This window comes from Delphinus delphis, chromosome 2, assembly GCF_949987515.2.
Source record: "Delphinus delphis chromosome 2, mDelDel1.2, whole genome shotgun sequence".
Taxonomy (NCBI): Eukaryota; Metazoa; Chordata; class Mammalia; order Artiodactyla; family Delphinidae; genus Delphinus; species Delphinus delphis.
The window spans coordinates 38,007,409-38,031,620 of NC_082684.1; the positions used below are offsets into that span (position 1 = coordinate 38,007,409).

Below are 24,212 nucleotides of genomic sequence, written 5' to 3' on the forward strand. Positions count from 1 at the left end.
ACAGAATGTAGAAAACACACAAAGTTCCATATCAAAACATGATAAGGAAAGTAGTGAATTTATCTCACAGCAAATTTCCAGTGACACAACACTCTTTCAGCTTTCACTGAGGGCTTAAAACTTGTGCAGTGAAGTGGCATTCATGACGCTCAGAATCAGCCAATAGTGACCCCTTTGGGGAGATTACATGTCCAGAGTAACCTGTTTATGAATTTCCTCTTTTTAGAATGACAAGCACTGTGCTGGGATGGGTAGCCTGGGTGAAGAGGCTCACACATTTTGTATCTAGGTTATTCCGGGCACCTGGATCACTGAAGGCCAGGATAGCACAGAGATTAAGATCAAGGCCTCTGGGTCCAGACTGCCTGGGTTTGCATCCCAGCACGATCACTTGTAAGCTGTGGGACCTTGGAGAAGTCAGACAACGTCTCTGTACCTTAGTTTCCTTGTTCTCTAAACACAAACAATACTATCTGTCTCAGGATGTTGTGAAGTCACTGAAACATAACGAGTGGTCAGTACATTTAAAGTACTTACAACAGTGTCTAACATAACACTCAACATATATGACTTCTTACAATTTCATTTGATAAAAGAGATGTTACTGCTTTAAATATTTTCTAGCACTGTCTCCCATATCCTTAACAAAAATGCCCCCTTTTCGTGTTGGAAAAGAATAACAGATACATCAAAACAAGATCAAGGTGACATTCAGCACATTTTTTCAACCTTTTACATGTCACCAGTGCCATTTTGGGGACCAAAACTGAGGGAACAGGAGGAATCACTTAAATATATATTTATAGCTTGATTTGCTCTCTTTTTCCTCACCTTTGCCAACTGTGAGTTTACCCAGCATGTGAAGGTTTTCTTCTGAGTGTCTTCCTGTTCAGCTATTTAAAAAGGACAATAGCAGTTAGAAAACGAGAAGCCTCAGAAACCATTTGAACAAATCAGCGTTTCAAAGGTCTGTCACTCTGGGTACGTGTGTGTATCTCACAATCTTATATACGTTCTAGGACTTAGTTTAAATCTCAGGTGTTTGTCCAAGAAGTGTTTTGGAAATATAGCACGTTGAAATAAGATATTTCTCAAAGCCACCGTTTAACTGCAAGAGACAACGGTTTTTAATATTTTACCGACAAAAGAATTAGCCCCTACACGACCTTGACAGTGCTGTACAAGGACCTGTGAAGAAAAAAAAAAGGGTTTCTAATCCAAATGGACTTGCAGTCTAAACCAACACCACACGGTACTTCAGATAAACCCAGAACATCTGAATACATTTCAAAGGGCTCATAAAGTTGCGGCAGTTTAGTCTTGACATTTATCATGAAGAATATATTGTCACTGAATTAACTGTCAATCAGCTGCAATTAGAATCAGAGAGACCTGAGTTCAAATCCTGCCTGTGTTACTGAGTAGCTGTGTGACGTGGGGCAGGTTCCTCGTGGAATAAGGTGAGAAGCACTCACCGCTAGTGGTTCACTCAAAGTGAACAGACCCTTGCACCAAGGAAACACAGAAGTGCTAGCTCTCACTCTTACTAACCAGGCAGGAGTCCAGGGAAAGATCAGAACACTCGGTGTGGATCCTTCCTTCCTCCCCAGGGCAGGAGAGAGCTCCATCCCGACACCATTCTTCCCCTCACCTCTAGCCCCTCGGCTCCAGCAGACACCCTCAGCCCTGAGGCCAGGGGTTCCCCTGCACACAGGACTGTCTTTCCATTTCCCCAGATCTCCTCATCCTACTGGACAGGGGTGAGAGCAATCCAGACACCCACTCCTCCCTGTGCCTAATGCTACAGCCTTGTTCCCACCACCTACCGCGGGCTCACCAGATCTCATCTCACTGAGCCTTTGCCCCTCACACACACACACAGTTCACACACTCAGGTCCCCCTCCGTTCTCCCTCTAATTTCCAAAAGACTCTGCACGTCCCCCAATTTTTCTCATCTCCCACCTCTCCTTAACTCCTGAAACCCTTCACTGATGCTGAAATCCATAATAGACCATCAGCGAAATCCCCTATGTGCCCACTACCCTCTTCACCTTTCTGCTCTAATTGAACCTCCGCCCTAACCCAGAACTCTGCTTCCCCCACAGCCCTCCCAAGTGACAGCATTGCTTTCTCTTACAGACCTTGGACCACTAGTTCCTTGCTCTTCGCTGCTACTTCCAGATCATTTTCCACTCTCTTTGTCCCTGAAATGCTCCAGCTTTAACTCTCATGGCATCAGACAGTCCCCACTATTACAGTCATCTACTTACCTCTGTCATTCCTCATCATTTCTCAAAGGTTTTAGTTCCTTCCCCACTGTTGCTCTTTCCAATGTGACCCCTAATTTGTCGTAATTTCAATACACATACTGGTGAAACTTCCAACCTTCTGGCCTCTCTGTTTCTTGAATTCTTCTCCAATAAATGTGTCTTCTGCTCTGCCTCAACCACTCACTGTCATGGTTATACCCTGACCTTGTCATTACTAATAACTACAACTCATGATCTTGAGTTCATGCATCCCCATCTCTGAACATCATTCCTTATCTTTTCAGTTCATTCTCACTAGTGTCTCAACTCCAACAATCCTTGGAGTCCATCAGCAACTCCAAGCCATCAATTCTGCCAGTTTTACACTGTCCCTCGCCCCCTTGGTCTCCTTCCTTTCATCCTTATCCATTGTAAATTCCACGATCAGTTATTACAAACATTCCCTTGCACCTCTCATTCTGCTGTGTGCTCTTCATCACCACTCTCTGCTCACTCATACCTGCACGCATGCTGCTGAATGTGGCTGGAAGGAAATCCGTAACTGCTGACCAGTCTCATCGTGACCGCCAAGTAGGCCCTCAATGCTGCCTGGAAATCATAATACACTGCCCTCTCCCACTCCTCTAGACAGCAATTTCACACCCTCTCCTTCTTTCTCAAACTCCCAACGCCTCCCCTCCCATCCTTACTCTCAGCTGAGACCTTGCTTCCCCAGGACACTTAGGGATCATCTACTCCCTTGTCTAGTAACCTATCAAAAGGCTCTGCCTCCTGCCTGTTAGCATGGGTGAGCCAGCCTTGCTCAGACCTAAAGCCAATCCCTTCCTTCCCTCATTCACCAGGTCTCATCCCTTTGGAGCTACTCCAGGACCTTTTACTCTTTTCTCTCCTGTATTATCCTCTCCCCCACCCGAGACTATTCCCATTAGTACTGATCCATGCTATTAATTCGCCCATCTAAAACTAAAAACAAAAAACAACCCTCTCTTGACCCCATCAGGTACAGGTCCATTGTGGCAAAACTCCTCAAATAGATTTGTCTATGTTCCTGGTCTCCAGGTCCCCTCCTTCTTCTCTCTTAACTGAACCCACACCAATCATACCCTTACCATTCCGCTGAAACTACTCTTTCATCAAGGTCACCATGAATCGAGTTCATCAACGACCCCCCCAGCCCCCACTAAAACCAATGATCGATTCTCAGTCTTCATCTTTCTGGAGCAATCAGCAGCATTCAGTACAGATAATCACTCTCTCCTTCTGCTTGCAGGCCCCTATACTCTCTGTCTTCCTCCTCCATCACAGGTTGGCTTCTCTCTTTCTCTCACACTTCACGTCCAATGCCTCGGGAAATCCTCTTACGTCCACCTTCAAAATATATTCAGGGGGCTTCCCTGGTGGCGCAGTGGTTGAGAGTCCGCCTGCAGATGCAGGGGACACAGGTTCGTGCCCCAGTCCGGGAAGATCCCACATACCGCGGAGCAACTAAGCCCACGTGCCACAACTACTGAAGCCCGCGTGCCTAGAGCCCGTGCTCCGCAACAAGAGAAGCCACCGCAATGAGAAGCTCGTGCACCAAAATGAAGAGTAGCCCCCGCTCGCCACAGCTAGAGAAAGCTCTTGCGCCCCAATGAAGATCCAAGGCAGCCAAAAATAAATAAATAAATAAAATTTTTAAAAAAAGAATTATAAAGAACCATAATTTTGTCCTATAATTCAAAATGTTACTAATGTTTTCATTGTTTGTTTCCCTAGAATCAGCAGATGATAAGACAATAAATTTTAAACATGTACTGACGCTTACCAAAAAATGTGTTGAGAGCTAACTTTGTTCCTCCATAGAGAAAACTAGAGAACAAGTTTTTATGTTTCCAGGATCAAGTTACATGCGCACAAAGTACATTAATCGAGGCCACGTGTATAAGCAGGAAGGGACTATTTCATTATTACAAAAAAGCAGAAATTCAAAACAAAAAACAAAACAAACAACAAGGAAAACAAACAAAGAGGGCTCTCTTTTTTTTTTTTTTTTTTTTTTTGCGGTACGTGGGCCTCTCACTGTTGTGGCCTCTCCCATTGCGGAGCACAGGCTCCGGATGTGCAGGCTGAGTGGACATGGCTCACAGGCCCAGCCGCTCCGCGGCATGTGGGATCTTCCCGGACCGGGGCACGAACCCGCGTCCCCTGCATCGGCAGGCGGACTCTCAACCACTGTGCCACCAGGGAAGCCCGAGGGCTCTCTTCTTTATCCTTAAGGAGCCAAGAGAGATTTTTTTTTCTTTCTAGGTGTAAAGTATGGAGAAGAAACTAACCAGGAATACTACCAGGTCCAGGACAGAGAGTCTACAGTAACGTTAGGGGAATTATTGTGGGAGAAAGGAATGACCATAGAGGGGGTGAAATGCTGGCACAAAAAGGAATGTAAAGGAGCACTGTGTGCCCAAGGAGTCTGAGTATTGCACATCCACCTGGAAACCTCAGTCATTCTGAACATTTCCAAGGAAGATGAGGGATCACATGATCATTTCCATGTGATGCTGGACAAAAGGGGTCTTGGTACTGCGCAAACTGAGGACTGTGAACTTTCCTAGGCTGAGAAAACAGGCAGCATATGAGGGCTCTATATGGACTGCTCAACTTGGAGCACCTAGTCTCACATAGGTTGGACTGACCTCTGATAGGGACATAAATTTAAAATAACCAAAAATTTCCAATGAAAACCTTAAGTTATCCCTGTCCTAAGTTGATTAAAATCTAATAGAAACAAGGGGAAAAACAATAAGAGGAGCAGGCAGAACAAATCCCGACCCGAACTCTCCAGTTAGCAAATGAAACCCTCAGGAAAAGGTTTTTAAATTTCATGGCTTTTAACTAACACATTGTCTACCTCTTCATCCTGGAAATCATAACCCTTCAAATGCAACGAGGACCCTTGCTAACAGCAGACAAAGACTTCCCAGGTGCAATTAAACACCTTTATGACTACTCAATTAAATGGTTTCGTCTGTGCCATGTCACTTATCCCTTGACACACTTTTCTCACATTCTCATACTGCCTTATCCCTGAAAAGTGGTATTAATTCAACAGGAACCAGAGCCAAATAGCTCCCCCTATGGCAGGATAAGTAACCTTTTGTTCTTTTCAAAGGCTGACCCATTGGGGAAAAAATAATTGAGAGCCACATGCTTTAAAGCAACTTAATTTGAGTGGGTGAGATTTTTTTTTAATGTTGGGTTTTATTTTTTAATTTCCAGAGTAACTTTCTAATGAACTAATAAAACTCTTCTCAAAATGACATAAAGAGAATAGGATCTTTTATTTATTTATTTGTTTGTTTATTTAATTTTTATTTTTTTAAGACGTTGGGGGTACGAGTTTATTAATTAATTATTTTTGCTGTGTTGGGTCCTCGTTTCTGTGCGAGGGCTTTCTCTAGTTGTGGCAAGTGGGGGCCACTCTCCATCGCCGTGCGCGGGCCTCTCACAATCGCGGCCTCTCTTGTTGCGGAGCACAGGCTCCAGACGCGCAGGCTCAGTAGTTGTGGCTCACGGGCCCAGCTGCTCCCCATCATGTGGGATTCTCCCAGACCAGGGCTCGAACCTGTGTCCCCTGCATTAGCAAGCAGATTCTCAACCACTGCGCCACCAGGGAAGCCCCGGAATATAGCTGATTTACAATGTTGTGTTAGTTTCAGGTGTGCAGCAAAGTGATTCAGTTATACATACACAAATATCTGTTGTTTTTCAGATTCTTTTCCCATATAGGCAATTACAGAGTATTGTGTAGAGTTCCCCTGTGCTATACAGTAGGTCCCTGTTGATTATCTATTTTATATATAGTAGTATGTATCTGTTAATGCCAACCTCCTAATTTATCCCTCTCTCCCCACCTTTCCCCTTTGGTAATCATAAGTTTGTTTTCTAAGTCTGTGAGTCTGTTTCTGTTTTATAAATAAGTTCATTTGTACCATTTCTTAGATTCCACATTTAAGTGATATTATATGAAATTTGTCTTTCTCTGTCTGACTTACTTCACTTTTTATGATAATCTCCAGGTCCAACCATGTTGCTGCAAATAGCATTATTTCACTCTTTTTTTATGGCTGAGTAATGAGAAAAAGACCATTTAATCAGCAGACATCAGGGACAGAAAAAGACAAAAACAGACAGAAAATAATAAAATCTATCATAAGGATGAGTTTCTTAAAATGCCAAGGAATAGAGAATGAGAAATTCTCTATTCTGATTTTTAAGGCAAATAAGAAATATATAAAATGCAGGAAAATGTAGTCAGTGAATTTCATTCAGGCCCATATGGCTATCCTAGATTATCATTCTTGGAAAATATCTGGCTGAGTTTCAGAAAGGCATAGAAGGAAAAGGTTTTCTCTAGGTGTCATTACCATAAAAATACATTTAATCTCTGACTTTGTTCTTATTCAATCTGCCTTTTGTGAGCTGGCAACTCATATCCTTAGCTGGAAGGGAACTTAAATGAAAACAAATTGAGTTAAGCTCAATTAAAGAGTGTAGATTTTAAGTTCATTATAAATCTCATTATTAAACTACCAAGGCCACTGTGTCTCAGCAAGGTCCAGTCTCCACAAAAGTTCATCTAAAATGTTGACTCCAGCAGTCCTCCCTGGTAGTAAGAGTTCAAAGGCAGTTACCCAGGCATGAGAATCTCTAATTGACATTTTCACTTAAACACAGCAACAAATTCTTACAATGTGGCTTCTCCAAGAATGTTCATGAGGTCACCAAGGAGGCTTTGCAACCTTCTCTATCCAGGAATTTCCCTTCTTCCCTTTCTATTGCTGGGTTATTGATAACAGGTTTATTGCACATGGCACCAGATTTATTACTTGGATCTTTCACTCTCCTCATTAAAATCTTTTGATCACTTCCTAATTCCTTAATGAATAAATTATAGATTCTTAGCCTAACATTCTAGGTCACTCAGAATTTGACTCCAATCAACTTTTTCCTGACTCATCCCCCATGACTTCCCCACTTACATCCTCCTTCTCTAGCCAAACTAGAATATATGCAGCTCCCCAGTTAAGTTGCTCTCTTTTCTGAATCAACATGCTATGTACCCTCTGGACTGGCTAATCCTCCCGCAACCCTCTGCATTCACAGAAACCCCAGCACCCAGCACAATGCACATGGGGGGCATTCGATCAACGTTTGTTAAAATAAGACAAATCCTGTTCAAATGTCCCCTTTGTGAAACAGAAATAATCTCTTCTGGCTCTGGCCTACCACAATACTTTGTTGGGTCTTTTTTTTTTTTTAATCATTATTAGTATTAGGAAGTAATATATAATCCTCATAAAACATGTTTTATAAACAGTAACAGAATTCAAAGTTAATCTTAACTTTCCCCACACACCCATTTTCCTTCCCCAGAGACAACGTTAATTAACAATTTCCTGTGCATCCTTCTAGATTAGACAGGCAAAGAACATAAATTCTAAAGAGCAAGGATTTGTTTTGGTCGGTCACTGGGTTCCTCGCTCCTAGAATAATACCTCACAAGTAGAAGGCACTTAGTCAATACTTGTCAAATGAAAGAATGAATGTATGTGCATGTAAATTAAATTACTACACTTGTCGAGTGAAAGAATGTATGTATATGTAAATTAAATTACTACACATGATATGGTTTCATTTTTTAAGTTGATAATTCAAAAAGCAGCAATTTAGGTACACTATTTAAAGTTAAAAAGCATCTGTTAAGCCGTAAGAAATTTTTAAAAAGGAGATCATAAACCTTCCACATTACCAGAAAGGAAGAAAATTATCATTTACCCAGTAAAAAGAACAAAGTAGATACCTATGTGCCGATGCAGGTATATTCTTAAGTGAAAAAGAGCAAATTATAAAATAGCATGTTTATCATCATTCTACCTGTATTTTTATGAAAGGATAGCTACATGAATAACCAACAGTTTTGTTTCTATCTTATGGTAATTACCACTTGCTGCTCATGTACTGCAGTCATGTACCTCTATGTGGTTTCTCTCCTACTCCTTGTATCAACCTTAATATTAAACCCTTATGCTTTTGTGTTTTTGCTTCCCCTTAGACCAGTGCCATGTAGAGAAGAGGTACTCAATACATTTTGCTGATTGAAAGACTTAGTAAATATTAAAAGATTGAGGTTCAAACTGACTTATTGCAAGGAGAAGAATTTACTGGCAACAGTTACTAGGCCTATGTCTTATCCTAATCCTTGTTTTAAAAACCCCTGGGCACAGATGTAGAGAACAAATGTATGGACACCAATTGGGGAAAGCTGTGGGGGGAAGCTGTGGGTGGGATGAATTGGGAGATTGGGATTGACATATATACACTAATATGTATAAAATAGATAAGTAATAAGAAGCTGCTGTCTAAGAAAAACAAATAAAATTCAAAATCAAAAACCCCTGGGTAATTTCTTTCTTCTACTAAGAAAATGTCTTGAACAAAAGGGCATGCACGAATGAGACCCTGCTGCTCTCCCCTGAAACAATGCTGCCAACTCAACTCTCTGTGAGACAAGGTAAGAATAACTAAATTCAGACAATAATACAACACATTTTAGCCATGTGTTCCAACAGCCATCCCAAAGAATCTTACCCAAGCTGTTATCCAATAGAAAGGGAACTAAAAATAATAAGGCCACCTCTTCTATTGTTTCTCATGGAGATGATAACAAACAAATAAATGAATGAAAACACACAGGCAGGCACAATGAAAACAAGAAAAGCCTAAAATATCTGAAGAATAAACAGGAAAAGGCCTGTTACTGAACTACAAAAGGGGAGACTATTAACCAACAGAGAAAGCAGGGGGACAATTTACAACACATTTTCTTAAGCCAAACAAATAAGCAAGTAAGAAAGAAAAATAAATAGTACCAGGACTGAGATCTCACTTATTGAACCGGAAAAGTGAGTTTAGAAGCTAAGTCCTAGCTAACACATCTCGTAAACTCAATGTGCAACCACGTCTCTACTTCAAAATTCTTTTCATTCATGTATTTCCTCCCAGGAGAATCTGTGTTGTCACTATGGAAAAAACAGCACTTGCCTGTCAAACTCAGCATTCCAGGACTGAAATGACACTCTACCTCCCTACTTCTCCCCAAACCCGCCCTCATCTGTGTTTTCATCTCATGGACTTGACACCACCATCCTTTATCAGCCCCAAGTACAGCCTACTGCCAAATCCTGCAAATTTGCCTCCACATGGCTCTGGTATGCACCTCCTTCTCTACATCTGACGGCCCTCTTGCCTGATCTACCGTCAGGTCTGGCCTGGACCATGTCCATGGCCAACCAGGTCTGCTCTGCTCCCTTCAATCTGTTCTCCACTTCAGCCAGTCCATCTGACCACAGTACCCTTTCCACCCTTTGATGGTTTCTCTCTGCTCTGAGGATCAAAAGCAAAACAGCCTGTGAGGCTTGCATGGTCCACCCCAGAGCATCTCTCCAGCCTCGGCACTTACAGCTCTCCTCCATGCCCAGGGCTCCAGCCACTCCATCTTCCTTCAGGGCCTTTACAAGCTATGTCCCCTCCTGCCACAGCTGTTTGCACCACCCTGCCCTCTTCACCTACTTGACTTCTAATTACCCTTAGGGCTCAGCTCAATTGTTGCATCCCGAAGGAAACCTAAGTCAATCTGTCTTCCTCCACTACTTAGCATCGGCCTGAACGTATAATCATTGACAAGGTTAAGAGCATGGGCTCTAGAGCCAGACTACCTGAGTTTGATCCCGTATCTGCCACCTACTTGCTATGTGCCTCAGTCTTCTCATTTGTAAGATGGGGATTAACAGTACCTACCTCACAGAGTTGCTAAGAGGATTGAGTACTTGTACTGATGTAGAATCAGAGATCAACAACAGATAATCCCAAAGGCTAAATGTAGCCCACCACTTATTTTTGTAAATACAGCCTTCTTGGAACACAGACACACTCATTTGTTCACATATTGTCTGTAGCTACGTTCATGCTAAAATGGCAAATTGAGTAGTTGTGACAGAGACCATATGGACCTCAAAGCTAAAATATTTACTACCTGGTCCTCTACAAAAAAAGTTTATCAATCCCTGGCAAGATTATGCTTGATCTACACAAATGAATATTAGCTACAACAGGGATGAATGTTGAAATCATTATGCTAACTGAAAGAAGGCATCACAAAATACCACATATTATATGATTCCACATGTACAAAATGTCCAGAATAGGACAGTCTATAGACACAGAAAGTACATCAGTGGTGGCCTCGGCCTGATGCAGGGAGGAGTACAAGGTTTTGGAATAAAATGGGAATAAAGGGTATGGGGTTTCTTGGGGGGTGAGGGGGGCGGGAGGTGATAAAAATGTTCTAAAATTAAATGCAATGGTTGCACAATTCTGTGAGTACACTAAAAATGATTGAATTGTACACTTTAAATGGGCGAGTTGCATGGTACGTGAATCACACCTTGAATTATATCTCTATAAAGCCGTTCCTAAAAAAATATTAGCTAACATCTGTGAGCTAACTTGATGACTATCTGCCTCCTCACTAGCCTACGGGCTCTAGGAGAGCAGAGGCCAGGTCCGATTTAGCGCCTCACTTTGCCTGCAGCTTGTACACAGTGTGTTTCATGTTGCTCGAATTCAGAAAGCATTTGTTGAATGAATGGTTATTTGGCTGGGGCAGGAGCGAGAGGGGCTTTGTTGCTATTTTTCCCCAGTGAACCCACAGATTTAAGTACTTAGTTTGTTGGGGAAATCTATGACACACAGCAAAGAATTTCTGCTTAGGGCTTTAGCATGTAGGATCCAGCAAGGTCCTGTAGCCACATGAGGCAACCACACCCTTATGCAAACACCTGAGATTTTCACACTGAGGCTTTTGTTTCCAGCCCCATGGAACATAGCTCCTGGCTCTCTGCGTAAAAGCAAATCTTGTATTTCTAGCACATGAAAATGAGCCCACAATACAGATAAAATGCCTAGGATCTGGGGTGCTATTTTTTTCTCTTCTTTCTTACCCTCTTCTGACTCACCTGAGTTGCTCAATAAACATCTGTGGAATGAATAAATCAAAGAAATGACTACATTTCTTTTAGCACGTATCTCTTACTCCTTACTGCCTTTCACCAACCACATTAACACTGTGAGCATTTTTCTTGTGAAAATCAAGGTGTGAGCCTAAACACCTTCCACCGGGGCAGCAGTCCAAGCACCTCTGACTTCTGAGTGCAAAAGAGCCAGACTGCACTAAGGAGATACGTGCCGTGATTACAAATCTAGGATTCCTACACTTTTGAATGCCAGCGAGTCATGGTTTAAGTGCAGGGTTCTGTGCCCCAATTCCCAGAGATCCTGACTGAGGGGGTTCACATAGCTCACGCTCAGAAACTCCTAGCTAAAGTAATTAGACTGGTTTACATGGGTGACTTATTCTTGAGACAACAAGGGAACAGGAAGGGCCCGGCAAAAATAGTAATGAAATAATAAACTGAGATATTAACATAATGTAATGCAATGTGAATCTATTCTAACTTATGGGTATCCTAAGACACGCGTGGAGGGGCTCAGAAGGCTTGCTGAAACAAGCCATGTCCAGGAATAAGTAGGACTCGAGGGTAAGGAACAATGACACTATTTCATTAAAGCTTCTAGTCAGGTGGTCAGGCAGGCATTTTGTAAATGAGAAAACTATAGCTCCCAGAAGATGAAGGGTTTTTAGTCACTCATTCAATAAGCATTTATTGAAAGTCTACTGTGCCCTGGATACTGTGCTCTAGTTGTCACATCTGGTGAGAGAGAAATTCAAATCCAGACATGTCTGATACCAAAATCCATGTTCTTTTCATTATAATTAAAAATCAGCTTAAATGCCAGATCTGTGGCCCCTCCAGCTACCACCCTATCTCTGTCCTCCCCTTCAAACCCAAACTTCTTGAAAGAATTGTCTACCCTGGCTGTCTTCACTTCCTCACCTACCACTCACTTCTCAACCCACGAAAAGCTGGCTTCCACCCCAGCCTCTCCACTTAATTCTGAGCAGGGCCACTTATAATATACTCATTGCTAAACCTCATGGATACTTCTCAGTACTTTTTGGATACCTTGAAACTTCTGATACTGTTTACTACTCTCTCCTTCTTGAAATATTCTCTTTCTTAGGATTCCACAGTACCACACTCACCTTGTTTTCTTTCTACTTCTCTGGACACCCCTTCCCAGGCCCTATTATGGGCTGGTTTTGCTTTTTCTATCTCTGGAATGTTCTGCCTAGGCCCTTCTTCTCTTTCTCTAGATACCTTCATCTACTCCCAGGGAACCAATCACCATTTATATACTAATCAATTCCAAATCTTTACCTTCAGCCCAGGTGTCTGTTTCTCCTGAGCTGTGCATATGTTTATTCCACTATCTTCCGGGTATCTCCACCTAGTTATTCTAGGGACAGTTCAAACTCAGCATTTCCAGAACTGAGTTACCATCTCAATCAACTCCCTCTCCTACCAAAGTTGTTCTCCTGCATTTTTTTTCAGTTCCATCATCCACTCATTTGCCCAAGAATAAACCTGAGTCATCTTTGATACTTCCCTCTCCCTCCCTTTCCCATACCCAGTCAATCAAAACATCCTGATAATTACCTCAATAAAGCTGAAAATAAAAATTATTTCATATGATATAGCTTATATGTGGAATCTAAAAAAAAAGGGTACAAATGAACTTATTTACAAAACAGGCAGAGTCACGGATGTAGAAAACAAACATATGGTTAGCAGGGGATGGGAAGGGGAATAAATTGGGAGATTGGGATTGACATATACACACTACTATATATAAAATAATCGACAAGGACCTACTATATAGCACAGGGAACTCTACTCAATACTCTGTAATGGCCTACCTGGGAAAAGAATCTAAAAAACAAAAAGAGTGGATATATGTATACGTATAACTGATTCACTTTGCTGTACACCTGAAACTAACACAACATTGTAAATCAACTATACTCCAATAAAAATTTTAAAAATAAAATAAAAATTAAAAAATTTTAAAGCCCTGAAAATTATATCTATTAGATATCTCTGGATATCCATTTCTCTCCATCCATACCGGCACCTCCTAGATGAGGACACCATTATCTCTCAGCCGGTCTTCCTGTCTCCACACTCAGTCCCATAAGACCACACCCCACAGTGCCCCCTGGGTGATTTCTAAATCACTAGTTCTGAATATGCTTCTACTCAGAATCCTTCAGTTGCTTCCCCTTGGTCTTAAGAAAAACTTCAAACCCCTATACATTCACATGACCTCATCTTTTCACACTCTCCTTCAAACTCTAATCCTCAGTCTCGCTAAACATCCGTTTCCTGGAATGTGCCACATTCAGCCTCATCTTCTGGCTTTTATATGCCGTCACCGCAGCCTGGAGCACTCTTTCCACCTTCAATGCCTGCTCATCTATTAACACATTTTAGGTCTAAGCTTAGAAATCGCTTCCTCTGGAAAGCTTTCCCTGACTCCCAAGTCTGGGTGAGGTATTCCTACTCTGTACCTCTATAGCACCATGTCAGCCCTCTTTGCAGCACACATCATACTCTACTGTTGATATAATTGTCTGTATCCCTATAATCAGAACATACGTTTCAGGACAGCACATGCCATGTGCCATCCCCTGTGTTCAGCACAGTGTCATACACCATAGGTATTTAAAAACACTTGTTGAATAATGAATGAACAAATAAATGAATGGGGCTCTAGCAATAAATGAACCTAACTTAGGAAAAGCATAACAGTTAATGGAGTAGTATCTCTTACTTTAAAAAATCCTACATTTCCCTTCAACAAGTACCTGATATCAACAAAATTTCTTGAAATGTTAAGTCACTGTCTCTACTCCCTCACCTCCCATTCTCTCCTCAACCCCCTCCAGTCAGGCCTCCAGCTCTACTATCTGAGTGTGGCGAATGCATTAGAGCCACCAGCTGACTCTATGAACCCAATCCAATGGCCATTTCTCTACTTAACACAGTTGACCATACACCCTTCTTGAAATATCTTCATCTAGGGGTTTCCAGGCCATCACACTTGCCTGGTTTTCCTTCTTTGGCCTTGGCCACTCCTTCTCAGGGTCCTTTGCTTGCTCCTCCTCTTCTGTTTGACCTCTGAACACTGCAAGACCTAAAAGGTCTGCTCTAGCTACATATTCCATAGGTGATCTCATCCAGTCCGTGGCTTTAAATGTAAGTATACCAGCCATATGCTGATGGCTGCCAAATCTATACCTTTCTCTAGAACTCTGAATCCTGACATCCAACTGTCTACTTGACATCTCCATCTGGATATCAAATAAGCATCTCATATCTATCATGGCAAAAATACAAGCTTGATTTCCCCCAAAACTAGTTTATCTGCCAATCTTTTTTTTTTTTTTTTTTGCGATACGCGGGTCTCTCACTGCTGTGGCCTCTCCCGTTGCAGAGCACAGGCTCCGGATGCGCAGGCTCAGCGGCCATGGCTCACGGGCCTAGCCGCTCCACGGCATGTGGGATCTTCCCGGACCGGAGCACGAACCCATGTCCCCTGCATCAGCAGGCGGACTCTCAACCACTGCGCCACCAGGGAAGACCTATCTGCCAGTCTTTATCACAATAAATTCCATAACCAATTGCTCAAGGCAAAAATTTAGAAATTATCCTTAATTTCTCTTATTAATCACCCAATCATCCCAATGTTCACAAACATCCTCTGAAAAGAAATCCGTGGTTCTTCATCCCATTGCTACCACCCTGGGTCCAAAATACTATGATATCTCACCAGGGCTACAACAAAAGTATCCTAACTGGCTTTCCTGCTTCCCCTCCTGCTCCCAGATAATCCCTTCTCCACCCAGCAGCCAGAGTGGAAAATGTAAATCAGATCATGTTACTCCCTTGATTAAAACTTTCCAAAGGTTTCCCATCCACACACCTTAGCTTAGAGCTGATGAATCCCTGCCTAACCCAGCTCTGCCTTGCTCTCCAATCACCCTGCCCCTCATCCACCACAATCCAGCCACACCAGGCTCCCTTTGCTCCATGAATTCACCATGTTTGTTTCTCTTGTTGAGTTCTTCCTTGAGCCATTGTCTCATACTGGAATGCTCCTCCCTAGCTCTTTGCACAGCAGCTCCTTTGTGTTATTCAATTGCTCCTTAAGTATCTCCTCTTCCTTCTCTGACACCTGATCTAAAGAAGATGCCCAAGCATAAATCCATTTTTGCATAAATCTGTTTTTGATATTTGCTATTTTTCTTAATGATTTATTGTTTGTCTCTGTAACTGAAATGCAAGCCTCGTGGGGCACATGAAGCTTACTGGAGTTGTTCACCTCAATAACCTCTCAACCCAAAATAGTGCTTGATAAAAAAAAAAAAAAAATAGTGCTTGATACAAGGTGGGGTTTCACATGCTGCATGAATATATCAATGAACAGATTTACCTGTATTCATAAAAACCGTAATTACGCGATAAAGTGGTTAAGTGTGAATTCAACTGTACTTTTGAAACATTTTGTTTTGAAGACATCAAACCACCCTGGAAGTTCTGCTGAGTAAACACTCAGACTGAGGCAGACAGACACAAACAGCAGAACTAGTCTGCACTCTGAATATCCTTCTTAACTGAAGACAAGGCCAACAACGCCCACGTTTTGGAAAGATCCTACATGTTACTCAAATTTGAGAAGGGCTGTTGGTGTTCCGTATTTGAGCCAGGTGCCCTTGATCTTGTAACATTTCGCTACCCGTGTAATTGGTAGTATCCTTTGTAGTAAAGGCTGAAAAGACAAAGGCGTGACCCGTGCATGCTGCTCCACCCCAGAGGCAGAGAGCAAGTGTGTGTGGCTGCTCTTCTCCCACTTTCTTCCAGTGCTCATTCAACACATGTTGCCTCATAGACCGTCAATGACCAGGAGAGATTATTCACCCAGAATCTCATATCTCTCCTGCAAAGATACACACATTATCTTTCTAAGATATACATATATCTAAGATATACACACATGATAATGTCAAACATTCCATTTCTCTAATAAATCATTCACAGCTTTTTATCTATCATTTTTAAATGACTCTAAAAATACCCGGTGGTTATTAGTAAACTTCAGCTCTCATACATATTGAGAACAACAAATACAGTTACCTTTTACCAAATTTCCCTGCTGAACGTTTTAGAAAAATGGAGCCATTTGGAGAAATTATAATCACCAATGCTGAAACCAGATGAGGGAAGTAATCTCTTGAAGAGGCACATGTAGAATGACCTCTGATTTTTAGAGTATAAAATCACACACTAAACCCACCAGATGGTTATGAATTAATCTCTTATATTTACTTCAAATTTTCCCATTTCCAAAGGGAAATTATTTTGAGTTTTATTTTTCCTAATATACTACTTCAAGCTCTGAATAATTACACCCCCTCCCCACACACATGCATACACAACAAATGCTCAGAAAATCTTGTATCGCCCATGGGGCTAATTAAAAAGGATTCTGATTTCTATAAGGAATGAATGAGATCTTTGTTAACCTACTTTAACAGGACTCTAAATGACCCTGGATTTATCTTGCCCTACTTTTCAAAATGTAACTGACCCAGAATAAAGTAAGCTTATCCCCAAACTCCTGGCAAAAACAGAACCAAAGTTCCCAGAAGACGAAACCGTATATATACAACCTAAAAAGAAAAAAAAAAAAAAAGAAAAAGAAAAAACCTTTCCCTGAAAAACATCATTCACTGCTTCCAGAGCTATTTTGTTTTTCATTTAATTGGAATATTTTTAAGATTATGAAGCTTTACAATATGAAGGCAACTAATCCTCCAAAACAACACAGCAGAAGACAGTATCAGCTATTATGATATCAGGAACTTTCTGGAAGCTTTTTTGTTGGGACAGTACAGCACTGATAGCTGGTGAAGGACTATAACTTGATTATTTTCTCCGGGTGTAATAATCACCTAATTGGCAAAAAAACAAAGAAACCCAGAGATATTGCTTTTATTCATAATAACAAAGCAGTCTGCCTTGGTTAAAGAAGCAAAAATACTGTCTGCATATTTCTTACTCTTCATTCATCATTTCCATCAAAATCCCACATTGGGGACCTAGGTGCAAAAGGGCAGAAATCCTACCCAGAAGCATTTTATTAAATCCACTCCTCTTTCTCAGTCTTCACAGTTTCATTCACTCACTGTCATAAGGTAGAACAGAATTTCTCTCAGAAACATGATACTAAAACACTACTTACTGAGCCCCTAAACACCATATATATACCTCACTGCCTCGTGTCTAAAGAAATCTTTGTTTCCATCCTGTCTGATTTCCCTGAACACTGAACAATTTTTCTAATTCAGGATACTTTATATATTTTTTTCTTTTTTCTAATTTAAATTTAATTTTTACTTTATATTGGAATATAGTTAATTTACAATATTGTGTTAGTTTCAGGTGTACAGCAAAGTGATTCAGTTATACATACACACATATCCATCTTTTTCAGCTTCTTTTCTCATATAGGTTATTACAGAAGATTGAGCTCCCTGTGCTTCACGGTAGGTTCCTGTTGATTATCTATTTTATATATACTAGTGTGTCTATGTTAATCCCAAACTCCTAATATATACCTTTATAGTGGAATGGCCACTCAGTTTTTCATTACAGGGTTTTTTATTGAAAGCCTAAAACACGTCAGAAATTTCACTGGCAATAAAGATACAAGATTTCCTATGCAGGGCACCTAACATACTTAGAGGAACTCAGATGGCTTATTAGAGCAAGAGATGTCCAAAGATGAAAGGAAACTCCAGGATAAGGAATAATGACAGAGGGTTCAGCAGGAAAACAAACTCCTGGGAAGTTCTTATTTGTCTTACTTGTTGATGTCACTTTCACATGATGTCAACAGGCAAAAGCACAGCTGGACTACACGCCTCTTGCAGGTGCTCAATCTATTCATCTTTGCATCCTTAACACCCTACCTATGGTTGCCATCCAGTATTTACTGAACAAGTGAATAAAATTCAACATTACATCACATAATTATTCTTGTAATCTAACCCAACGAACACAAACATTTTCTAATGTTATTAAAAGGAATACATACATTGAAAGCCTCCCTTCAGATGGATACTCAGTAAACCATGAATAAATTTAAATGGAGTAATAACCTAACTACAGAGACTCACATTTCACTGCTCAGCCCTACCAAGCAATGTCTACCCAGAAGGCATAAAGGGCTTTTTAACCTTTTAAAATATGTCATCTAGAAGATAACAGCACTAAATAAAACATATGAGCATTGTTTGAAACAACACAGTAACTTGGCTGGACGTGGTTTTATACAGGTTCGTGCAGATGGTTAACCATTCACCAGCATTTTGGCAGGACCGCATGAAAGTTAATTCCACGTGTGGTGGCAAAGGTAACAGAATACACACTCCTTCCTAGTCCTTTGTCTAATTGATGATAACATTCTCTATTCGGATGCTGTTGCTCTAATGAGCTACCATTGGCCTACCTCATTTTTGAAAACAAAATAATGTGCTCCTGGTACATAAAATTATGAAACAACTTAAATCGGGACTTCCCTGGCAGTCCAGTGGTTAAGACTTCACCTTCCAAGGCAGGGTGTACAGGTTCAATTCCTGGTCGGGGAGCTAAGATCCCACATGCTTCACAGCCAAAAAACCAAAACATAAAACAGAAGCAATATTCTAACAAATTCAATACAGACTTTAAAAATGGTGCACATCAAAAAAAAAAAAAAAAAAACTTAAATCTGAAATGTATAAAGTGTCCAAAATTGCCATAGCTACCACTTAAAATATCACAAGATGAGTCAGCCTAGTCAGTCAATTTCACTCATTGTTTTTTGGTTTTTTTTTTTCAGTACGCGGGCCTCTCACTGTTGTGGCCTCTCCCGTTGCGGAGCACAGGCTCCGGACGCGCAGGCTCAGCAGCCATGGCTCACGGGCCCAGCTGCTCCGCGGCATGTGGGATCTTCCCAGACCGGGACACGAACCCGTGTCCCCTGCATCGGCAGGCGGACTCTCAACCACTGAGCAACCAGGGAAGCCCCACTCATTGTTTTTAATTGAACTATAGTTGATTTAAAATATCATGTCAATTCCAGGTATCAATTTCACTCATTATTAATTTGACTTTCAAATGGGCCCTCTACCTGTGTCGTGCTATTAAGCTTTCCATGACATAGGAAGTTCTCAAGAGTTTCTTTGAAAACAGGATTTTTTATCTACAACAATTTATTTTAAGCATATTGATATAAAATAGTATTTAATGGTCTTATTATTTGATGCTATTAAAATACTTGGTGAAAAGACACTAAATAAAAAGGAAGTTAAGGGGCTTCCCTGGTGGCGCAGTGGTTGGGAGTCTGCCTGCCAATGCGGGGGACGCAGGTTCCGGCCCTGGTCCGGGAAGATCCCACATGCCGTGGAGCAGCTGAGCCCATGTGCCACAACTACTGAGCCTGCGCTCTAGAGCCCGCGAGCCACAACTACTGAGCCCGCACACCACAACAATTGAAGCCCATGCGCCTAGAGCCCGAGCTCCACAACAAGAGAAGCCACCACAATGAGAAGTCCACGCACTGCAACCAAGAGTAACTCCTGCTCCCCGCAACTAGAGAAAGCCGGTGCACAGCAACAGACACAACACAGCCAAAAATAAAAAAATAAATAAATAAATAAATTTATTTTTTTAAAAAAGGAAGTTAATACTTTGGACATTATAGTTGCTACCACTATTATCTCAAGCAGCTCAGCTTCTAACTTTGGAGCTTCTCCACCTTATTTTGCATAGTCAATAACTGCAGAGTCCTACTGAGTCTTCCACCTTAATGGTTTCTTATCGGTCCCTTACTTTCCTACTCACTGCTATAACTCGAATCCACGCCAACATTACCCAATACGCAGATATTTGCAAAGCTTTCTAATCAGTTTCTCCAATTTCACTTTCTCACCCCTTTCAAGTCTTCCTATACCTCAAACCCAGACTAATCTCCTAAGGCACAACTCTGACCATGGACCCTGTCCTCTCATTCCCAAGACCCAAGAGCTACCTGCTGCCTAAAAGCAAAATCCCCAAACTTCTTGGGCTTGAATTCAACTCACTCAAGGATCTTCATCTCAGAAATCCTACTGAAGGGATTCCTCCTTTGGTCTCAAATTAAATGGAATGGCAAAGAAAGTCCCTTCCGACTTGAAAACTCTGTGGTATTATCCAGCTTTACCCTTTACTGCTTCCATAATCGTATCTGCCCGATACATCAAAGAAATGTTCTCTGAACATACCTTTCCCACCTGAAGAGCTTAGCAGAGATGTTATTTCAGACAAAATATGTACTTACTATTCTCTTAGGATAAAAGAGAAGGAAGCACCTATTATTTTGCCAGGTAAGAAATCCAATGGAAAGATGTAAAGAAAGTCTATAATGGAAACCTCAGTAAAGCAAATAATTTTTAAAAGCAACCATTTATTTATCATTTTAATAGCTTAAACTTTCATATCTATAATTTATTTAAAATGTGGACCATCCATGGTAGTACAAAATGCACTAAACTAAAATAAATTCCAGTTTTTACATTAATCTGCTCAAATTGTTCAAATTCACAAATGTCATTTCTTTTTCCTCCCTAAAATCCAACCATTTCAATATTACTATCCTCACTAGACTAAGAGATCACAAATATCTCTCTACAAAAAGTGCCTTTAAAAATCCCTTCATATGGGCTTCCCTGGTGGCACAGTGGTTGAGAGTCCGCCTGCGATGCAGGGGACACGGGTTCGTGCCCCGGTCCGGGAAGACCCACATGCCATGGAGCGGCTAGGCCCATGAGCCATGGCCACTGAGCCTGCGCGTCCGGAGCCAAATCCCTTCATAAAGACATTTTCTCAAAGATCACACAAATGATGAACAATAAATGATGTTTATTGTCCTGCTCTATGAATTTCAGCAACGCACTGCCTGATTCCTTAGGTCTGATGCCTTGTTGGCCTTGCACACATAATATACCTGTTTTCATAGCATATCAACAATGATTCACCCCATTTCAATGCAGACATTTTAATCTTTTCTTAAGCGTATTATTCTCAGTCAAGGTATGGCCATAATTGCCTCACCTTATATAAGTTTTTGGCTAAAATAAAGTAGGCATTATTAGTTAAATAGGCCTCTTTCTTCCTTTTAAAAAAAGGTTCTGAAATGAGGAGAAAAAACCTTTCTTATGAGCGGTCATCCTGAGCCTTTCATATGACATAAAATCTCTTTACTTATATTACTCCAAGGATCACTAAGCACATGTGAATTCTGTGAAATACAAGTCTGCTTACATGGTGTACAAAGCCAAATGATTTTAAGACTATTGCCAACAGCCTGCAGTTCAGTAGTTGCTAATGTTCATAATATTGTCTATCAATGTTTTTGTCTACGTAGCTAATAGCCGTGCAATGAAACCAAAGTTACCTTCAGAAATACATACAAGTTCCTTCTTTCTTTCCTTCCTTCCTCCCTCCCTCCTTTCTTTCTTTCTTTCTTTCAGCAACTCAGGCCGAAAGAATCATTACAAATCTGCTGATAACAATACAGAACTTAACTTTGGGAAATCCATTCATTTCATGGTTAAGCCTTCATTCTACAGTCATGGGAACTCCTCAGTTGAGAGTATTTGGCTAATGTGAGCAGCCCTTGCCCAGTGTAAAGCTGACTATAGTATAGTATTGGTTTTCCACCTCTCCCCCTATAGAGCAATGCATCCAGCAGCATATTCCTCTAAAGAGACCATGAAGGAAAAATCATTCACACCGGCAGCACGTGTATATCACATTTCCATTGCCAAGCAGCCCATACTCATCTCCTACTGTAGAGCAGATTGTATAACCTAGTATAATTCAAAACATGCTATAAGAAAACACTCATTTATCAGTAACTTGCTAATTATTTTGAGCTACTTGTGAACCTGAGATTAATGTTACTTGAAAATGCCCATCCATATTCAGGATGTGAAAGATTGCTATAAAAATTAAAAATATAAAAGTTTGCTATGGATTAACTAGGGTAAGGCTAAGATTTATTTGCACTTTCCAGAGAAAGTTGTTCGGGAAATTCCCTCTTTCAAATTGTTCTTTGAACTATGTCGGAGTGGCTGTGGTGCAGTGGAAAGAAAACTATCCTCCAGGTCAAAACTGAGCTCTGCTGCTCACTAACTGTGTGACTCTGGGGGAGTAATTCCATCTTTGTGAGCCACAGCTTCCTTCTCTGTATCTTGAAGATAAAAATATCTACCTTACAGTGTGGTTGTAAGGATCAAATGAGGTAATGTACGTAAGGGTGCTGTGTAAGCTAGAGCATGCTACATAAAACTCTACAGTGGGGAAGAAAACATCTTTAAATATAACACCTATACTATTATTATAAGTGCTAAAATAGGTACTATGGGAGAACAGAGGACACAGTGTGAATCTCAGCCAAAGAAAGAGTGGGGCTCATGGAGAGGGCCGAGTCTGGCTAAGTTTGGGATGAACAGAGATAGAGGAGGCCTAGATGAGCTGGACTCTTCCAGTGGAAAGAGGAGACAGGAGAGCTGCACGGGGAACCACCCGAACAAAAGCACACAAGCAGGGCAGCATGGCCCCTCAAGGAGCCATGGGGCTGGAGCACAGGGTGCTTGTGGGAGATGAGGGCAGAGAGAAAGGTGAGCAGCAGACAGGAAGTGCCTGTGAGCCACACCAAGAAGTCTAGGCTTTATCCCATGTGTGATGGGAAGCCATTGAACAGAAATGTCAAAACTGAAAACCAGACATCTGGTTTACCATTTTTTCCTACCCACCATGCAACTTCTACTCTAGCTGTGTGCTCCTGGACAAGAAATCCTTTGGGACAAAGATTTTAACTGTAATATCTACAAAGAAATTATGATGCATTTACTGAGCTCCTACTCTATGTTCCTCCTCTATGTCAGGCAAGCATGGTGCTAAGCCCTTTGCATGCATTATGGTTCATCTTCAAAGCACAGGTGCAATATAGGCATCATCACCCACATTCTAAATATGTGGAAACTGAGGCAAAAAAGATAAAGTCTCTTATCCAAGTTCAAAGAACTGGTAAGTGGCAGAGCCAGCATGAGAAATTAGATTTACCTGGAAGTTTGCACTTTTTGACTGCTTTCAGCCAACTCCACCACCACCACTGCCTCTGGTAACCACAAATCTGATCTTTTTCTGTGAGTTTCTATGTTGGGTTGGTTGTTTGTTTTTGAAGTATTATTGACCTACAACACTATATTAGTTCCTGTTACATAACACAGTGTTTAAATATTTCTATACATTTCAAAAGGATCACCATAATAAGTCTAGTTACAGTCTGTTACAAGATAAATAAGTACTAGGGGTGTAATGTACGCATGATAAATATAATTAACACTGTTCTATTTTATATATGAAAGTTGTCAAGAGTAAATCCTAACGGTTCTCATCATATGGAAAAAAATTTTTTTGTTTCTTTAATTTTGTATCTATTTGAGATGATGGATGTTCACTGCACTTATTGTGATTACCAGTTCATGATGTATGTAAGTCAAGTCATTATGCTGTACACCTGAAACTTATACAGTGCTGTATGCCAATAATATCTCAATAAAACTGGAAGAAAAAAATCAAATAAATGCATACATAAATACTTATCAGGATCAATTGATTCAGGAAAAAAGGAAGGGAGGGAGGGAGAGAGATAAAGAGAGAAAGGAAGGGAAGGGAAGGAAAGGGAAGGAAAGGAAAGGAGGAAGGAAGGAAGAAAGAAAGAAAAAGAAAGGAAGGAAGGAAGGAAGGAAGGAAGGAAGGAAGGAAGAAATTAGATTTACCGACCATTTATTG

The 24,212-nt window shown here is 41.0% G+C and overlaps 1 protein-coding gene across 9 annotated transcripts in view; it reads right to left on the reverse strand.

Moving 5' to 3' along the window:
* Nucleotides 1-24,212, reverse strand: part of SYNE2 (spectrin repeat containing nuclear envelope protein 2) — a 331,802-nt gene that overhangs the window by 247,855 nt on the left and 59,735 nt on the right. For all 9 annotated transcript variants that reach the window (XM_060004429.1, XM_060004425.1, XM_060004428.1 and 6 more), the window contains exon 3: nt 832-893. In XM_060004429.1, coding sequence (XP_059860412.1) covers nt 832-893 — 62 coding nt within the window. The remainder of the gene's footprint in view (nt 1-831; nt 894-24,212) is intronic.